The 22,218-nt window shown below is 28.4% G+C and overlaps 1 protein-coding gene across 1 annotated transcript; it reads right to left on the reverse strand.

The window, feature by feature from the left end:
- Positions 1–7,337: 7,337 nt before the first annotated feature.
- Positions 7,338–13,741, reverse strand: LOC130961695 (protein CUP-SHAPED COTYLEDON 3-like). The gene is made up of 3 exons (XM_057887677.1): positions 13,390–13,741; positions 9,626–9,891; positions 7,338–8,005 (listed from the first exon to the last, which is right to left on the reverse strand). Exons 1-3 carry the CDS (start codon positions 13,556–13,558, stop codon positions 7,523–7,525), a joined length of 918 nt encoding a protein of 305 aa, XP_057743660.1. The 5' UTR covers positions 13,559–13,741; the 3' UTR covers positions 7,338–7,522.
- Positions 13,742–22,218: the final 8,477 nt, after the last annotated feature.

Here is a 22,218-nt window from a genome sequence, read left to right on the forward strand (position 1 = left end):
ACTTAAAATTATATGTGTACATATACATAGTAATATCTTACAAGCATTACATATCACAAATCCTATCCCTCTTACAAAATTATAAAGATAAAGGCGAGGGAAAAATATTAATAACTAAGATAATACAAAGCATCGTAGAAACAGAAACTAAGATAAACTCTTCATAACTTCTTCATCCATATCCTGAAAGGGAAACATGTAGAGGGGGTGAGAACATTGTCCTCATTGGTTCTCAATAGAGGTTACAGAATTGCTATAATAAGATACGTAAAATAAAACTATTTTCAAGGTATAGTGATCATTACTTGCCTCATGTATCTTTTCAAAAACAAAAGGTTTACATTCAAAAATTCAAAATCCTTTTTTAAAAGAGAAATCCATTAATTTTTCAAAATCCAAAACCTTTTTCTTTTGTATAAAATATTAAAAGTCTTCCTAAACAGTATGAATGACCAACCTGTTCCAAGTATAGGTTCATTAAGTCTATAAACAGTATGAATGACCAACCTGTTCCAAGCATAAGTTCATTAAGTCTATGCTGAACCAGTTTGATTTTTCATACCTTACTAAACCACAAACACAAACCAATCACGGTCTCCGGCTCATCACATAATCAATCACAGCCTCAGACCCAAACAACTCAACCAACATCCAATTTATCACAATCCAACTAATTTCAGTCACAAACACAAATAATGAGATTCAAACACAATCAAGAATAGTTACAACAAGTATAGAAATTAATAGTTAAATATAATTATTCACATAGGCAAACCAATTACAATATGCACACCCAAACAATGTCATATAGATGCATATGATGAATGCCAGTCCTAACTGGCAGTGAGCTCTCACTTGTCAGTTATCTTGCCGAACCCGACACATCTCCTAGAGATGACCCTTCGGTTCACGTATGTCATATGCGCTTCGCGGATATAGTGCCCGAATTTACTCTTGTGATACGCGAAGGGATGCAAGTAGGATCCCACATCAACTACTCACATTTAAACATAGGCGGGATACCGCATCAACCTGCCCCACACGCTGACGCCGCTACCTGGACAAGTAGCATCCCACATCAACCTGCTTTGTCAGGCGCATAGCAAATTACAAAGGCAGCCCTAACAGCACTATCGGGATCCCACATCAACCGATTCAGCATGTTAGTGCTTTCGAAGGGATCTCACATCAACTTACCTAGCCTTAACATTTAGCGACTTATCAACAAGCTCAGTAATATCCACAATTAATCAAGCTCAAATCATATATCAAAGTCATTCTTGGCCCATTTACTTTCAATAACAAACATATTAAATTCACATCTTGCCAAGAATAATTTTTTCCTCAAAAATCAACTTCCTTTCAAAACGAGACCATTTTATGTAACATTTTCCTAAAACTTCCAAACAACTTCAAAACTATACCAAATTTAAAATCTTTTTTAATAGACTCAAAATCATTCATTCTAAATTAGAATTTGGTAATAAAACTCCCCAGTAGAGTCTCAAGATTTTAGGAAAAAAATAACCCGTCTCATTTTCTTAAATTCATTGAAAATGCTTAAAGTCATAGTTTCTTAGTTTGAATCAATCGAATAAAATGTAAATCAAACCGAGTTATATAAATCAAAAGTCCCAAATCAATTTCAAAACACAATCACCTAAAACAAAAACCAATCCATTTAAATCAAAACCACTTTCAGGTTCACTCTTAAGACCAATTCTTTGACTCTTTCAAAACGTCGCAAGCGGAATTATTCAATCAAAGTCCAATTTCTCTTAAATTCACTAAAATTTCTTCGAATGAAATTCTTAAGTCAAATTGAAAATATGAGCCCTTTTCATATTTAAATCAACCTTAAAATATAATACTTTTCTTAAATAATTTAAAATCGTAAAATAAATAAATCGAACTCAAAATAGTATAATTCTTTTTTTACTAAATCGACCTCAAAACATATACTTTTCTTAAATGAATTAATTTCAAAACATAACTATTTTTCAAATAAATCAAAAATCAAATAATAGAATTCCTCAAATCCAATCTATTTCTAAATAACTTTTCAATCAAAACCTTAAATTTTATAACAAAATTTCGCCAGCATCTCTCCTAAAATTCAGACTTTACCACCCTTTTTAGGTCTTAACTAAACCATCTCCAAATTAAACCGATCCAAAATCAAATCATTTTCAACAAATCAATCTCATTTCCAATACTGTAACAAAACAATTCAGCAACTGCCCGTTTAACAAAACCAAACAATAATTCAATTAACAAACAATCATATTAATCCAATTCAAGCCAGACAATTCATAAAACTTGCATAATCACCAAAATGTATTATTCACAATAATAACCATTTATAACAATTCTAAATTTTAAAAATTGAGTTTTTAGAAAAATTTCTACCTCGACAAGTTGAACCCAAAAACTAAACGCATCAAAAAAACCTTTTTTTTCGGACCAAAATCATCGGCATTCTTACAGCCAGACTCACTTTCGCAAAAGCAGATACAACTTTAATTGAAACATGTAACCTCGGTTACTAAATCCTAAAACATTAATATCGTGAAAATCTTAAAACATATAATGGAATACTAACGGCGAGGATTCTGAGACAGAGATACTTTCTGTAACAAGAGAACGAAGCAGCAACGGTCTTTGAACTAATTTGGAGGCAGCTTCGACAGCCAACCCAAACTCCAGTGACGACGACTGTAACAACCACGCAGTGACGGTAAAATTTCTGGAATTCAAAAGAACAAAAAACAAACACAAAACCCTTACCAGCAGTGAATCCCAGTGACGGCAACAGCTCTGGCGATTCAGCAGCAGTGGTGGTGGCTACCCGTCTTCTCTTCCGTTCGCGTTTCCTCTCTCCCAGCTCAGATCGGAGGCAGACCTCCAGCAGTGGTGATGGAGCACGCAACGGCGGCGGCTGGGCTCGTCAACGACGGCGGCGGCGACAACATTCAGCGACGATGATGCGATGGTGGCACTAGACGACGGCGAGCCCGACGACAGCAGCGCGGTTCTTGCTTCGCGTTCCTCTCTGCGCAACGCTGACTCCACACTCCCTCTCTCTTCGGCTCGGACACGACGGTGGTTTTGCCGCGACGGGTCAGATGTGCATCTCCTCTCTTCGCGACTGAGCTCCCTCACGCGCCTTCTTCCTCTCTCTTTCCTCTGCTCTTCATGCTCTCTCCTTCCTCTGTGCAACACGGTGGCATGGCGGCAATGACGTCCGCTGGCACCGTTTTTCCTCTTCCCCTTTCCTTCTCTTCCCGGAGCCCCCTCCCTCTTTTCCTTTCTTTCTTTCTTTCTTTCTTTCTTTCTTTCTTTCTTTCTTTTCTTTTTACTTCTCCGATCGTGGCTTGGGGGTTAGGGTTTAGCTTAGGGAGTGTGTGAGAGAGTGTTGTGTTGTTTTAGGATTGAAATTTTAATTTGAAGATTTTGGGTTTAATTTGAAATCTAATTAAATTTCTAAAATTACTTTAAAATATTATTTCTGTATCAAAATACTAATTATTTTAAAATCAAATACTCTAATTGAAATTATAGGGTAATATAATTAATTTTTTTTTATTCCTAAAATTTAAAGTATTAAATTATAAAAATATAAATTATTTAAATCGAATAATATAAAATCCTTATTATTTTACAACTACTAACTTTATAATTTAAATTTAAAAAATAATTTAATAATTATAAAATTAGATAAAATTTCTAATTTAAATAGTCAAACCTCATCATTTTCTAATTTCTAAAACTTTAAATTGTAAATAGAAAAATACTCAATAATTATAAAGTTGGATAAAACTTTAATTTATTTCAAATTTAATTAATCAAAACTTGCTTTAATTGCGTTTAATAAAATAATTTCTGAAATTAAAACTGTTAATAAATAAATGATTTGAAATTAGTTCATTATAAAACTTTTCAAAAGTTATAGGTCTTACACTCGTTAACAAATCTCTCCTTGTTGGCCTTCAAAATATGGGTATACTTGAAGGTCTCCGCCAGTGTCGCCTCACGATCCAACAACTTAGAATACAAATTATATTAACCAATAAAATAAATCAACAAATTAAATAACTAATTCAGGTAAGGATTATCTTACAGCCCACTTCTGAAACTACCGCTCTTTGGTTTCAGTCGAGATCGTCGTGTACCTCAGCCACAGGTTGTCATATATTGACTTAATGACCTCGAAGATTTCCTGTGTGCAAACATTATTGTTTGGTGCAAACTTTTGTTGACGAGCGGTCTACGACCCATTATGTGAGTTTAAATTAATCCTAAATTTTAAATTTATTTGGTTTAAAGCCAATTAACTGTTATCCTAATCACAACGACACAGGAGGATTACACATAGAGATTGGAGGCCGTGATCCAACAGTCTCAGCCGCCTAGTGGGAACAACAAAACCGGCTATGAGACCTCAGTGGTAGATCCTAATAAGGTTTGGCGCCAGACCGCCTCTGAACCCCACAAAAATCGCCGCTTCGAGTTGTGGTCGTTCTTTACCAGTGGCCTCCCCTCCTTCATGTTGGCGGCTTGATCTGCCTCTACCTTTGCCACTAGTCCTGCCGATTCCCAGGAAGTTATTGACTTGAGGGAGGAGGTGCAGAAGCTGACACAAGAGTTTCACCAACAAGCGGAACAATCTGAGCAGAGGTACAACGACCTTCTTGCAAGCGTGGGAGGACCCGTTGCCGTCAGCTCGAACCTGACGAAGAAGATGGAGCAGCTAAATCGTTTGTGAGAGTAGATAGAGGTGTACAACCAGCAGATGCGCGCTGGAGGCAGCGTTTCAGTGGCAACGCCGCTGGTGAGGCACCGATGTCAGCACCTACTCCGCCGCCTCAGCAGAAGGACCTTGACGACGACGACAACAATTACTAGGATCTATCGGATTTAGGAATTTATTTTTTTATGTCTATTAATTGTGTTCTACTTCTATGACATTTTATTATATTAAGACCATTTATTTTTAATAAAATAATTTGTTAATTTCAGGTAATTTTAAATTGGTGTTAGCAATTTCATTAACAAGACTTTTAATTTAACTATTAATTGTGACTTAACTGTACCCAAAAAGAAAATAAAAATAAAAATACTACCGATAGATTTACCAGTGAAAAAATTCGATGGTAACTTGGCGCCTAAACACGTCAGATGGCGCCAAAGTTACCGTCGGGTTAATCTGACGGTAATCATCAATTCAGTCTCGACAAATCTATTTTAAAAATCGACGTAAAATCCGCCGATAATTAGCATCGGACAAAAATAATCCACCAATAGATAGTTTCTAATGCCATTTATACTGTCAATTCTAGGACAATGGTAAATCCAACAGAAAATTAATTATTGTCGGATTTATTTGATAAATCTAATAGTAAATTCGATGGTATTTAGCATTTTTTTTGTAATGCGGTAAAATCACAATTATTCTACGATGCTGAATTCGACAGTACTCAACATTTTTTTGTAGTGTTGGTTATTTATATCAGATCAAAAGGTACTGCTGTTAAGGCTGATTGAGTAATGTAATCCATTCGGCCAAGAACAAGGTATTGACTTCCCATCTATTGAGTTTTTGAGACGTGCAATCCAATAATCTATATAAATTCAGTGATTGATTTTTCTTTTTAAAAAATAATTTTAAAATTTGGGCATTGAATTAAGTATGCTGATGAACTTGTGACCTGTTTAGTCATCACCATAATTTTAAGGTTTATTATTATTATTATTATTATTATTATTATTATTATTATTATTATTATTGGCTACTTTAATAGTCGGCCACTAAATCGATCGATCACAAGCTAACTGTGAATTTCTAAATTGGTGGCATCAGACGTATTTCCTATAATTGCTTGGGCTTCAAACAGTTAGGAGGAGTAAAATCAAGAAATATTTAAATTTACAAATTAAATAATAAAACAATTAAACAAGAAGGCTCAACCACTTAATCCAAAACTTTTAATATTTTGAGTATCTATGATTGGTGTCAGCTCTAATCCAATATATTATCGTATAATGAACCTATTATTGCTTATTTAATAATTAAGAACCCTATTGATCCAAAATTAAAGTCTGTTTGTGTTATGAAATATCCTTAGAATAAAGGCTTTAATTTGAATCTGGAACGAATTATTCTTGAGTTCATTTCCACTACTATTGAAGGTCAATAACATTAAAAATAAAGAGAGAGAATTCAGTTAGAGTTTTTAGCTTTTGGTTTTAGTTTTTGAATGAATACTGAAAGGATTATGTTACTTGTACATTAAAATCAGTCACTAATATAAAATACATATTAGAATATAGATATAAATTAAAAATAAATTAAATCACACATATATTTATACATAAATATATGGATGGCTGATTTTAGTGATTAATTCTAATATACAAATAGCATTTTTTATAATAAAAATGTATGTTATCATTTTTTGGTGACTAAATGTATCTTATCATTATCATTGGGAGTTTAATTTGCGTATTTATTATTTACTTTTAATATTTTCATATTTTTAAGGTTTTGTAAAAAGAATAATAAAAAGGTTTAATTATTTTGTTGGTATTTATAATTTTGTGAAATTTTTAATTAGGTCCTTATACTTTTTTTTCTTTTAATTGGGTCTCTGGACCAATTTTTTTTTTCAATTAGGTCCCTTTTGATAGTAATTGGCTTAATTGTATAGGGATTCAACTAAAAAAAACATTGGTATAGAGACTCAAATCAAAGGAAAAAAAGTGTAGGGACTCGATTAAAAAAAATTTGGTGCAATGACTCAATTAAAAAGAAAAAAAGTATAGGGATCTAATTAAAAATTTTGCGAAATTATAGGGACCAATAGAATAATTAATCCTAATAAAAATAATAAAATTCTACTTTTTATTTTTTCTTTCGTTTTTATAAAATTCTAGAACAAAATATTAAATGAAGTAGAAAAATAAAAGCCCAACCCAAACTGAGAATTTAATTTATAGGATATTTGATCTTTGATGCATTGTCTCTTCTTTAATTTCTATAAATGATAGTCAATATCATATTTTAGATATAAAGGAGAATGAAAAACACAAGTTTATCTATGAACACATAAAACGTGACAATAAGGAACAATTTTTATATAAATATAAAATAATACAATAATAGAGTCAGTGACTAATTGTTGATGATGACACTAATAATCATAAATTAACAAATTGTACATGATAACTAAAGGAACATTCAATTCCCTCTACAAAGGCTAATGTGTATATATAAACCCCCCCCCCCCCCTTCTTCCAAATAAGAATATTAATAAAAAATAGAGTAAATAATAAAAATAGAAAAGACTATTTAACAACCCTAATTATACCACAAACCATGTAACAATAATCAAGCACGTGACTTGCCCCGTTTTGAGCCAAACACCCATCATTACACCACAAATCAACAAATTCCCTCAACTTTATAATATAGGATATATAAATATATATATACCATATATATACACACACTAGACTTAAATTTCTACAACATAACCATAGTGTTATTATCAACCTCAAATCTCATGTCGTTCAAGTTTGATGCAATAACCCCACCATCATGGAAGCTATTTTCCTCAAGATCCATGTCCCACATGAACCCATAGCCGCCGCCGTCACCGCCACCGCCACCGCCACCTTTGGGACTTAGTTGAGTAATGGTACTATTTTCCTTAGTGGAAAATTGAAGGAGATTCATCAAAGAGGAAGAACCGTTTTGGTTTTGATGATGATGATGATGGTGATTATGGTGGATTGGCATTGGTGATGATGATGATGAGAAATTGGGAAGTTGGTTATACCCAATAACATGCAAATTGTTGCAATTTGTTTGGTTTGTTGGTGGGGATGATGATGATGAAGCCAAAGTTAGGGATGAAGGTGTGGCCTCATACATGAATTGTGGGCTTAGTTTGGCACTATTGTCTGTTTTGCCCTTGTGAAACACTCTACATAAAACCCAATCCTCCTGTGTAATCACCAAATAAATTTAATTAATTAATTAATTCATATGTGTAATGAAAATTCTTTTTCTAAAAGTTAAATGAGTTTTTAAGTTGTGGTCCAGTTATTGTAATAACAAGACTTTTAAAATTGGTAGGTATGGATAATTTTTTTTTATATTTGTTGTATATACAAATTAAATTCATAAATGAATAAATAAATAAAAACACAGTAAATAAATAGATGACCTAATTAGCAAAAATAAATGTGAAACCAAAGTTTAGGACTTAAAGGAACTTTATCCTCACACCAAAAATACGCGTCAAACGAAACCAATTTCTTTTTCTTTCCCATAATGAAATTATTCTGTTCCATCCAACTCAAACACTCATAGCAATGCATGCATAGCTGGAAACAAATTTCATTGGCGCATATATATATTCTAATATATATGAATATTCTATATTAATTATGATATTTTTTATTTTAGTAATATTTTTTAAGTAATATTTTTTTTAAAATTATTATTTAATAATAAAAAAAAATATTATTTTAATTTTAGTAGTATTTTTTAAAATATTATAGTCACCGTAACATCCTTATATTAATATATATAAGTTGTCACAGACGCATGCTGGTTCCCTTTTTATCTCAATAATCTAAATGATCGATGCAGAAGCCAAATATGATCCTAACTCAAACGTTCACATGGAGAAAAGACATTAGATTCTACCTAATCTTTTACATGACATAGGCTAATTAAGTTTTCAACTTTCCAACCAGAAATCAAAGTTGTTTTCAATTATCTACAAGGTTGTCACTTTAGGATGAAATACAGGTCAAGTTCTTTCCATATTTTTATGGTGTTATATATAAACCCGTTTATTATTAAAAATAAGAGATCATGTTTTATAAGTCGTTGAGAATGTATTAAGAGTTTTACATTTTGAATCCATAAATTACAAGAAAATAAGAAATCAGAATGTATAGTTGTTATTATATTAATTTAACACACTTTTTATAATTTTAGTGATTGACAATGCAACTATTTCTTTTCTTATAATTTTTTTCATATTATTAGTATGTAAACACTTAACTCCTAAAAACAAATTTGTATTAGCAAACAAATTAGTTAAATACATGCCTAACTTAAGTGCCTAATATGTTTCTTTAAAAAAAAAATCTTATCATCGGATATTAGTCATTTCATCTAAAGGTTTCATTAAGATATAAATGAAATCACAATCATAAGCTTTAACATATATCTCTTACGTGGGAACATATTGAAACTAATTAAGATCCTTCTCTCCACCATACCCTAATCTCATTCCCCATTTATCATAGACCGTACACTCCCAATATAGTAGTGGCCATTACTATTATTAAGTAAGCGTGTAAACCATATCATAATCAATTAATCATGATACCTATATGCACCTTTGAAAATATTTATAAATATTTTTAAATTTAATTTTTAATGTACAATCAACATAAATCAAATTTACATATAAATCTAATTACATACTATTATATTAAAAAAATAATTATTTTTTACTTTAACTACATAAATAATCATTTAAAAAAATAGATGTAATTAAACGAGAGCGAAAAAATTGAAATTTGAGTGTGAGAAAAATGAGTTAACCTTAGGTGGCATGTGTGGGGTCTCCAAGCGAAACTCATGCATGATCCAACCAGTTTTGATGCCATTTGGGGCTCTATTCTTGTAGAACACCAAGGTCTTCCGCATCCCTACGACCTCGCGGGTGAGGGGATCGAGAACCGTACGATCCTTGCCGGTCGCTTTCCAGTAGCCAGATGTCGTGGCGCGATTGGTGCGAAAGCCGGTGGCGTATTTGCGGTCACGGAAGCTGAAGAAGTACCATTCATTTGCATTGAGCTTAGCCACCTCTGTGTGTAGAGTACGCATGCATGAAAATACATTACATATGATGGGTCAGTTTATGGTTCTAGCATATGTGGACAGCAACATCACTTAAGTAAGGTAGGTATCACGAAAGAGAAATCTTATATTTTATTTAAATTAAACTAAATATTATTTCCACTTCTTAATCATTTGCTTTAAAGATTAAAAACTTTTTTACAACTATAAAATTTTTAATCAATTTTTAATTAATGGTCAAAAATCGTTAAGTCTATAGATCGAATGAAAAATTTTACACTGTAAAAGACTATTTTATTCTTCAGTTAAATTATCAAAAATAAAAAATGGCATTTTTCTTTAAATTAATATATATATATATATTTATTATCAGATAAGATCATACGAAAAATTTTTTGTCGAAATCTCGTATATATATTATATATATACTGATAAAAAGATATGTATGAATTTAGGATATTGGACAAAATTAAAATATATGAATTCGACAAGACAATTCATAAGGTAATTAATAGAGTTTTTTTTTTTAATGCAAATTCCATACGATTTTGTCATGCATAGGTGATTTTCATGATTGAATATCTCAACAGTAAAATTAAATAGGGGATTCAGAAAAGGTTTTAATAATCAATGATAAAGATTAACATACAAAAAAGATAGACAGATAGGTATAATATATAGAATAAAATCATAAAAGATGCTCTTATGTGTAAGACTGTAAATTATACATAAAAATTTAAATATTGATGATAAAAAATAAATATGCACATATATAATGAAGTCATACATACATAGATAATTTAATTTAGATGAAGAAAGAAATATTTTCCACAAGAAGATACATACTTTATATAGATAATTTGATAGATACTATACATTAGTTATCGTATTGTAGAATTAATTGTTTCCATGTGAATATAATTATGATCATCTCACTATCTCAGTAATAATTAGGTCTTGTGTGTGAAATCACTTTCATGTATGTCATCTTGTTCATCAATGACCTTGCAATTTTCAAGTTTCCAATCCCCATCAGATAAACATGACCTAAACAATGGCACTTTTGAAGTTTCAATGTGTTTGCCACATATTTGTGATTGTGTTGTAATGATCTTTTTTAAAAAAAGAAATTCTCTCTCTGCTTTTATCCCTTTTACCGTTTTCAAAATTTGAAAATCAGTTAATTTAGATTAAAAAAAAAAACTAAAAATAGATATAAATATAATTACTTGTATATTTTTTATTAATTTAAATTTTTGAAAAAAAATAATTTTACGACATGATATCAAATTTCTATAATCTAAATATTTAGAGTTCGATTTTTCTTGACAAAAAAATAATAATTTTAGTATAAAACTAATAAAAAAAGAATAAACCTTGCATAAAATTTTACACAAATCCAAAAAAAAGAGACTCTTATATATGATAGAGGCGTATTATAACAATTTATGTGCTTCTTTATTTTAAAAAGAATAAATTTCATGGCACAATCTATAGTTGATTATATATTGTAAAAACAAAATTATATATTAAAGTTAACTAGTCAAAATCACTTAGATACTAAGCCATGTTCGAGAAAAGTAATTGAGAGTTACTGAAATAATATATATATATATATATATATATATATATATATATATATATATAGGTAAAATAATTGCATACTCTTTAACAATCAATATTTGTTGCTTGATGAGAAATGAGAATGAATTAATAACTTTTGTCAACTTCATAATAATAGTGCATATATATATATATATATATATGCAGCAATAATAATAATAATAATAATAATAATAAATTTAATAATAATAATAATAGCAAGCGTGTAATTGAAGTGACAAGCATGACATGCATTAGTGAGAATGATGACTTGAATCCCAAGAGAGAGAAAGAGAATTGTGATATATATAGTTAGTAGTTTCTAGCTAGCTAGGCCCTATATGTTGTTAATTACAAATGTCCGGTTTCTCTTAATTACACGATGTTGAGGTAATCTTAATAATCATCAATATCACAAAATTAGGAGGTTATTTAACACTACAAGTAATATTATTTTTTGTAAAATAAATAAAACTAAATATTATTTTCATAAGAAGAGAAGAGTGAACACTACATACACATATAACAACACATACTACAACTCTTCTAAAATTAATTTAAATAAGGCCATATAATGATCATGGGCAAAAATCCAAAAATAAATTATATATATATTAAGAAATGAAATAATTCTAATGTGTAGTGCATGTGCATCTATACAAGTATTCATATATATAGAGACATGAATATGGACCAGCAAAATAGGTTTGGTGTCAACGGTTTTGGTATTTGTGGAAACTAAACATGCAATAGAGACGATATTTGCACATGACAAGTACCTCATGTTATACATATATATAGGCCATGCATGTAAATTAGATTTGTTTTCATTCTAAACACAGATAATTTCGTGTATATATATATTCTCATGTATATAAAATAAAGTATGAAAGAGGATAGGTAAAAATAATTAATTCCAAAAAAAAAGTAATTATTGTTTGCAATTTGAATTTTACTAAAAGAGAAGATAATAAAATAATAATAATAAAAAAAAAGAATGCTTGAAAATTAAAGTGGTGTAATAAAGTGGTGCAAGGAAAAATTAAAAAAAAAAAAACAGAGAATCTTTACAAGAGGTAGACAAAAGACATCCTTTATCGAATTTCAATCTTTAAAATGATTTTATTAGAAAGAAAAAGGGAACGTGTTTTGGACGCGCTTTACAGCCAAAGAATTCAATCACATACAAACTTTACAAATTAAAGACAAAAGCAATAATAATAATAATACACACAAGTAGATAAATCAAGTGGAAGAATATTATATATAAAATAATTGTATAAAGAACATAATAATTAATTATTTTATTTTGGCCGTGTATTCCTGAAGAAGTTGCCATTACCCTAATCATTGAGGAACTGAATAAATTATTACACTTAATAGTAACACCTCACCTTCTTGTTTCTTTCTCCCTTTGCTTTGAGTTTTCTTTCTCTCCCTCTTCTGCTTCCTCCTACTTTATTCTAAACATGCTAGCTAGCTTTTCTTTTTATGTTAAATCTTATATTTATTTAGCATATTTTTTGTTTAAGGAAACAAAACTCAAGATCTATGGACACCATGTTAATATAAGGAGACAAGGTTTAGATTAGATTAGACTATAGCTCTATATATATGTGACTGAATGTGAACCAAATATCTATGTCTATTTTCTATCAAAAAGACAAAGGCAAAAGACAAAAAAACCACAACAAATAAAACATGGGAAATTTAAAAAAAAAAAGATGATTTATGATTATAACTTTAATGTTGTGTATAAAATGGAGGAGGAATTGAAGAGGAGGCATGCATCATGCATTAGGATAAAGGTTAATTAATTAAGGATATATTAAGGAATAATAATAAGGTAATTATAATTGATATTACTATATATACTATTAATTAATAATTAGATTAGTATGTACCAGGAAGCTGCCATGGCTCACATGTGTGCAAATCAATTTCCATCAAAGTACCCTTGAGAACTTCCTCATTTGTGATCTTCTTGTAAAGATAGTGAAGAACTAATTCTTCATCACTTGGATAGAACCGAAACCCAGGTGGCAATGAAGCACCAATATCTCTAAGACCCATGATTATATTTTTATTTTCTTGTGTTTAAAGAAAAAGAAAGTAGAGAGAAATTGGGAAGAATATGGAGGGAAATCAAATTAAGATTTTTTTTTTTTTGAGAAAGAGAAAGAGAAAGAGAGAGAGAGAGTTTTAGTATATGGTAGAGAAAGAGGTGTGTGGTTTAAATTTGAGAGAGTAGTTGCTATGTTGTGTATTTGAAATATTAAGGTATAATGGCAGAAAGGTTGGTGCCTTATATATATAGTTTTGAAGATAAGAGACTTTGCCATATAAAATTAAATTTCTTTAACTATACAATTATATTTTTAGGCCAGGGCCATGCTTGTGTAACTGGTTAGACATGGTAGGAAGTTTCAAGAAATACCAAAGTTACAAGAAATCTTACATAACTGTTTAATAGTATAATAACAATAATAATATTATAATTTACTAAATAAATAATAATTGATGATTTATATTTTTTCCGAAACCTATATGCAAAAGCCTAAACTAGCCAAAAATTATTAGAGATAGAAACCCTCCAAAAGACCCCTTTTTATTTGTATTATTAAAAAAGTTACTTTTTCTCTCCCATTGTCTTCCGCCACAAGTGATCTTTGAATTTAATTATCGTTGTGTTTAATTAGATAGAATCATTAATTTTATTATCACAAATGTAATGAAATTAAATTAATAATATATACTACTACATAATAATTATTTATAGACATTTATACATTTCTAATAAATAATTGGGTATATTTCTATCACATAAGAACTTCTTTTGAGTTTGTGTAATTTTTTATATCGATGTTTGTTTTATTTTTTTTTTTGTGGTTAGTAAGAATTGAATTCTAGACTTTTAGATTACGTTTATCTACAAAGACAGAGACAGGACATTGAGATAGGAATACAGAGATATAAAATCGTGTTTGACAGAAGAGACATGGATAGAGATAATATGTCCAGGGACACTGAATTAGTATATTTTGTGTCCATCCTGATAGGAAGGACACAGGGACACTAACAAGGAACACAATTTATTTTTATTTTTTTTATTATTCTTATCAATTTTTTATAATTATATTTTTTATTATTATATTTTTTCCTAAAATTTTTGAATGAAAAAAAATAAGAATAAATTAAATTTTCATAATTTATTTTAATTTATCACCAAACAGGATATAAGAACACAAAATTTTGTATTTCTGTCTTTTATGTCTTATTTTCAATATCTTATCTTGTCCTATTTTCAGAAATAAACGCGGCCTTAGATTATAAAAATTCTGATCCTATGTTATGAAATTCCTCCTCTAAATAGTTAAACAGATAGAAAAAGATAGATGAATAATTATATATATATGATTGTAAAAGTTCTCTAATATTTTAATTTGAGTATTTTTTTTTTTACCAAACCGTGTTTTTCGGTTTCTATATTTTGATAATCATTTTCGTCTACTTTTCGTTAACGACGTTCGTTAATCAACTTTGGTTCCTTCTTGTTTAAAAAAGTTGGCTCAAAAATATATAAAAAAAAAAAAAGGAGACCTAATTGTTAATAGTCCGACACTTTTCCTACTCTAATTAGTTCTCTAGATTCGCATGCACTTCAATTAATTAATCATGTTTTATTATACATATATTTTTTAAAATTTTTTTTATAGTATAGAGCGTACATTGAATCAAGATAATTTACTTGTAAATCCCCCCAAAATCACGTTTTTCGTTTTTTTCTTTCCAGTGCTTTAGTGAGAAACTATTTCTAAATGTTGAATCTTTCTCTGTGGTGCATAAAAAAATTGCTCCACATCATCAAGGACAAGTGTGACTATATGCTTATTTTATTGGCTAGGTTATTAAAATTATAAAAGAAACATTTTTAATTTGCTCTTAGAGAAAAACATTTCTCTTACTTTGATTCACTTAAAGATTTCTTGTTTGTGTAACCAAAACAAGTTTTGTTTGTTTCTTTGTCAAATATAAGTTTTGTGAAGAAGGTAGCTAGTGTGTCATTAAAAGAATACTAACAACTAATTAGAGCAAATAATCTATATGAAATGATTATTTTTTATTTTTCTTTAATAAAAAATTTAGGTTACTTTATTATTTACTAATTTCTTAATTACTACTAATTAATTGTTTTTTGTGAAATTTTTATATATTTAGTTTCTATCAGAAATATAACTATTTTTTTCGTGTCCAATCTTTTATTAATTTAAGAGAATTGGTTTTATGACATAATATTAAAACTTCTAAAATCTAAAAATTTAAAGATTGATCTTTGTTATTTTTAAAAAAAATAATTTCAGTATAAAAATAAATAAAAAAAAGACTCGTATAAAAATTTACATAAATTTTAAAAAGACTCTTGTATAAAAAAATTAAAAATATAATTAATTATATATATTTTTTATTAATTTAAATTTTTGAAAAAAAATAATTTTAGGACCGTTTTAATTTTTGTCATTTGATGGTAAGAAATAATAAATATGCACGAGACAAAGTCAAATAAAATTTTCAAATACATAAAATGATTATTGACAATAACCGACAAAGTTAACATGATAAACAAGCTAAGGAAGAACGAATCAAAATTAAAATAAACACCTCTTACACTACATTAAAAGCATCTATGAAAATTTCACTATATAAAATGCTAGTGAGCCAATCACAGATCACCACCCTACATGAGTTAAGAAGTGAGCAGCCATTGGCCCCATTATAAAAAATAAAATAAAATAGAAATATATAGATCAGTCATAAGCACTATAACTATTCTATACGTCCCATGCTTTCCAATTATTATAAAATGAAAGATCCCAAAGATTCAGATGACAAGCACATGTAGCATTTTATTAACAAGCTAGGGAAACGTTTTGTGCATTTATTTTATATCATAATTTAATTTAGTCTTTTTTTCCCCCTTAAATTGATGAAAATGGACTAAATTGAAAAATAAAATAAATAAATCAAAATATAATTTTAGGATTAAATTGAATATTTAAAAAATAAAAAAATTCAAGTAATAAATTAACGTCTACAAAATTCTTGAAAAGCAATATATATAAGATTTTATTTGATTTAATAATTAATATATACTATTTAAATAAAATGAATCATGTGTCATACCTAAAATAACTCATTTGATTAAACTCGTGAGCCCAGATGAACATGGACAGTTCTAAGAAAAACACAGAGGGAAATAATTCATGGTGATAGCTGGAATTAGAATTTGAATTTAATGCCAATCATGAAAATGGAAGTCCCATCTGTTCCATTTTCCATCACAGAATAACAGTTTGGAACGATTCGTGGCTGTGGGGCACCCAAATTTGTCTTTGATAATAGGTCCTACTATATGGACCTAATTATGAGCCACTTCTTAGCTTCTTCCATATATATGATGTTAGCTAGCTTATCTAAAATTCACGAAATTTCCCTAAATAATAATTTTTTTATTTAATTTATTTATTCATTATTATAATTTACGACGCGCGTAAATGACCTATTTAAAAATTGTACATGCTTAAATTAAAATTATATTTTTATCGACATCTTTTTTAACTTTAATTTTAGTATTTTTTGAATTTCAGACTGACTTGATCGTCAAAATTTAATGTGATAGCTGACTAATAATAATCCTTCTTTTTCTTTTATAACAGTAATTCTTCATCAAAATATAATTATTATCTGTTATTATTTTCTCTATGATGAGAAGGATATGCAAGCACATATAGGGGCAATAATAATATAGATGTGGACAAAAAGGATATTTGTCATAACATGTATGATCTAATTAAATGATCATTTTGAAGGTGGGAGTATATATGGAAGTTGATGACTCAATTTGGGTCCCTCTCTCTCCATTCTTCAACTATTTTATCATACATCATGTTAATTATATAAAGATCTATTCAATTATTTAATCATAAAAAAAATATATTAGAGTTAACTCATATTTGTAGGTTTACGTATTTCAATGATTTCTAATAATTGTATTTTAAGCCTTATTATTAGTATAATTTCAAGCAATTCAAATTTCATACGTAATTCATAATAAATATTTTGTCATCATCACTTTTATTTTTAATTATAATTAGTTGTTTTAGGTCATTAATTAGGGTTAGCCATGAAAGTAATAGAGCCCTCACGAGAGTACTATTTATTGTGTGTGTGTGTGCATGAGTGTGACAAAACAAACAAAGAAAAATTAAAAAAGAAAAAGGAAAAGAAAAAGAAGAAATTAAAGAACATAGTACAATAATACATTTATTATGTTAGTTTAATTAAATGAAGGAGAATGTAATGAAGAAGGATGTTAGCATAGGATGATGGATTACTTGTAAAATTGGTCACTTTTCAGTTTTCATAATCGGAGTTGATGGACCTTTTTCGCCATTGCAAGAAAGGGAAACTTTGTGGGTCCCATGATGAAGTTTTGTGGTATGGATGATAGACAGTTACTGAAAAGGAGGAACTGTGTGTCATTAATCATCCAATTGATCTTGTCGGATATACAGTTAATTAATTATTATTATTATTGTTGTTGTTTAATTATGTGTGTAATTAACTTAATTAATTAATTCACATTAACTGTCACCAAAGTTTTACTTTGGAAGACATCAATTGTAATATTAGAAAAACCGCTGCTAAATGTTTTTGTACCATTTAATATATTTTACAACTGTTAAAAACTGTGGTTGTTTACTTTTAGAATCAATATTATCTGCTTTTATTTTTGTAATGTTACTACCAAAATGTCTTTTAAATTAGTAATTAATTTTAGTGACTATCCAAATTAAATCCGTCGCTAAAAGTGTATATTTTTATTTTAGCGATGAATTTTGTATATTTTCATTTTTATTGTATGTGTAAATCTTTCTTCTTCTGTAATAATTTTCTCTTAAAGGAAAATAAGCCTATTGTTTGCACCTTTATGGTGTTTTTGATGTGATTAAATTATATAAGCTAATAAGAATACATTGTAGTTATGTCGATAATCACAATATTGTGGCCACATCAGATAATGAAATTTGGAACTAAAAACCCTTCATTTTCCTAACTTTTTTCAATAATTAAGATGTATATGCTTAATCTCTCAATAAAAAAAAATTAAATACAAAAAAATCTTACAAGAAAACGCAATCCATTCTAAAACAAAAGATGGAAAAAGAAAGCAGAAGAAAAGCATAATCCCTAGTCTCTGAATTGCATAAAACAATACAAAAACACTGAATCTTCCAAACTCTCTGAATATCCTACCAACCTGTCATGTATTTTTTTCCAAAAACAGCACATATAGAATAATAATAATAATAATAATTTCACATAATATTATCTTAGTGTAAAGGCACGCAAACCTATTATTATTATAAAAAATACTAAAGGTTTATCAAAAATTATTATTTTTAGTCATTAATTAGTCATCAAATCAATTTTTTTAATTTAGTTTTTTTAATTTAATAATTCAACAACATATTTTATTCATATTTTAAATATTAATGATTAACTGATAATCAAAAACAATAAATTCTGATGGTTTTCTATTATTATTATTATTATTATTATTATTATGAGCTAGAAGATGATCGAACTTAAGGCCTAGAAAATGTTATTTAACCTAACATATACAAGTAAAAGTTAACATACATAGTTATTAATTACATTGAACTAACTAAACCCTAGGTAGCTAATTTAATTATGAAGTGATTGAATGATGGTGTCGTTTAAAAGGATAAAATGTAACTAGAAACATGTAATGAAAAGTGAAAATGACATAAAAAAAAATAATAACATAGCTTAGGTAACTTGTTGAAAGAAACATGTTATTTTCTTGAAACCCTAAATCAACGGAGAGAAGAGAGCATGAGGTGGAACGACACATGTGATACTAGAAGGTACACGTCATTGGGCAGCGCGTGACGTAGAAGAGATTATTCCAAAATAACATTATGACTATCCCCTACCATAACAATGAGGGTGTGTAGATACATAATTATTCACATGATTGTGAAGGGTTAGGGTTTAGATGTATGGATGGAAACTTTAGTTAGGTGAATTAGAAGAAGATGAATAACAATAATAATAATAAGAGGATCAATGTTGGAGAATGAGTGACGGCTTTATATTCCTCTCTCTTTTGAGGGCCAATAATTTATTTCCCTACCCAGCTCTTGCCAATGTGTGTCTCTCAAGTTTGTATATTTTAATTTCCTTAGCTACTTAATTCCCATCAATATTAATCATAAACTAATAATCAAAATTTGTGGAGCTTATAAAACTATAAATTAGTAAATTTATGAAAATTTATTTATTAATGATAAAATCGTTTCAATTGAGAATTTAAAATATAATCAAAGTTTATGAGAATTTGAGGCATTCTCAATGATGAATCCATTCCACTAACTAATCCTTCAAACAAAAAAGAAGTTGAACTTGCCAAGGTCTTTTAATGAAAAATGTTACTTAATAAAAATTGCATCACATTATTTAGAGAAAAATATAGAGACATAAAAAAAAAAAAAAAGATGCTTATCAAATGTTACATGTTTAGGGTGGTAAAAATTTGCATCACAAATTAATCTTCACTTTATCATACAATTTTTTGTTGTTGAAGAAAGGCACTAGTAAGTTCTTTTATTTTCCGGTATAATTTGACTTATTTTCTCTTAACATTGTTGTGTGCATTATCTAACACCATACCACCAACTTTGTTAGCTAGTAATTGATGATCATTTAAAATTCTGATTTTTTTTTTTTTAAAATAAAGCAATAGTCCTTCATTTGGTATATGAAAATCAAATGCACCAAAATAAGCAAAGAAGACAAGAAAAATATATCCATATAGAATAAGGACAGAGAAAGAAATCATGAGTAAAGTTAAAATCATCACTTTTGAGTTTTAATAATATAAGTACAAAAAGATGTTTTTGTGCAAACTACCTTCTTCTCTTTTTGTTTCTAAAGATCATAAATTTTACAATTCAATCTCAAAACTAAACATATTTTTTTTTATATTAGTGTTTGTTTAAATATCACCAGTCACTTAATGAATTGAATTATTAATATTATTTCATAAATTAAATATATCAGACCTAGAAAAGCTCTTGAAATTTGACTCAACTAACTCTCAATTTTGAATTTCGTTCGTCATCGATCACAATTGTTGTATATCCTATACATATGCATGCTTGATTTGTTTACTTTATTTATTATTATTCTTAATTTACTCAAGTTAATTTAAACTGGGACCTTCCTTCCTATTATTATTTACTTATTTATTAATAAATCAAATAATTCTCAAGGTTTATATATATTTTGTATATTAGTCAATCATTAATACCACTGAATAGATGCCAAGTAAGCATAAAGCTGCGCTAACACCCTCGTGGCATTCTCCAACTTTCATTGGCCTAACAATAATTTTCATTTCATGATGTTGTGGGGTTTTCTTATATCAACATCAATTCTACAATGGGCCCCACAAATAGTACTATATATATGTTGTCATCTTGATCTTAATTTTTTTTTAGCATTTAAAGAACTAATTTCAATGATTATCCTAAGATTTGCATGACAAGCGAATCTTTTTACTATTTCATCCATGTTTTTGTTACTTTTTAAAATCAAGTAAGTTATTATTTTTTTTTTTGGGAGCATATTTACATGTGGCATCACTAAAATGGTCTCTGATTTTTTTCTCTCTCATTCTTCTTCTTTTCATAATCCAAATTCATTCCCTCATTTTCAATCTCTCCTTCAAATTCTATGTATCCAGAACAAATTAGTGGTCTTTATTTTTTGGTTTGATGATGTAGTTAACTTCTTAGAGTAAATAAAATGAAGAAGCTGTATCCAGCTATGTACTGTTATATTTATATGTTTGGATTTTCGTTTACATCACTACTCTTAATTATAAACGTGTACTATTGATTTAATTTAAGAAAAACAAGAAAAATCAACTAAGTAAAGAATATTAATTATAGAATTTAATTTTACTACACTCACAGTATAAAAATAGCTTTATACATATATTTAATTATATAACGTCATATCATCAAAAATAAATATTCTTTTATTGATTGCGTGAAGAATTATTCATAAAAATATATGTATTGTACGATTGTATAAAATATTTTATATTATCAATGCATTAAAATTAAATGGAACTTTAAACAAGAGATTAATTATCAATTTGTTATTTCAACAAGGTTCTTAATCATGCCATGTTCACTATGTTGAAAAAAGAGTATTTAAAATTATATATAGATGTTAGAGAGAGAAAGTAGAGAGAACTATGTAGAGACAGAGGGACAAGAGAAAAAAAGGGATCTGAATTCTTAACACTTTTTCTTGGCAACTGCTTCCCATTGTAGAAGCATTATTTTCCATTAGATATCATATAGCAATTAATGGGATTCCAATATCATATGATAAACCATAATATACGGATGAAATGAATTAAAAATGGATTATTAAAGTTATATGTTATTATATGTTTTAGTATAAGAAATAATTTTACACTAATATTTAATCATGTCTTATATTATATTATATATATATATATGTATATATCAATAAAATTTTTTACTTGAATATTTACTATTTCAAACGGTTTATAAATATGGTTCAATTTTTTAAATATGGGAGACAATATTGTAAAATGCAAAAATATTCGGATT

The sequence above is a fragment of the Arachis stenosperma genome, chromosome 2, assembly GCF_014773155.1.
Source record: "Arachis stenosperma cultivar V10309 chromosome 2, arast.V10309.gnm1.PFL2, whole genome shotgun sequence".
Classification (NCBI taxonomy): domain Eukaryota; kingdom Viridiplantae; phylum Streptophyta; class Magnoliopsida; order Fabales; family Fabaceae; genus Arachis; species Arachis stenosperma.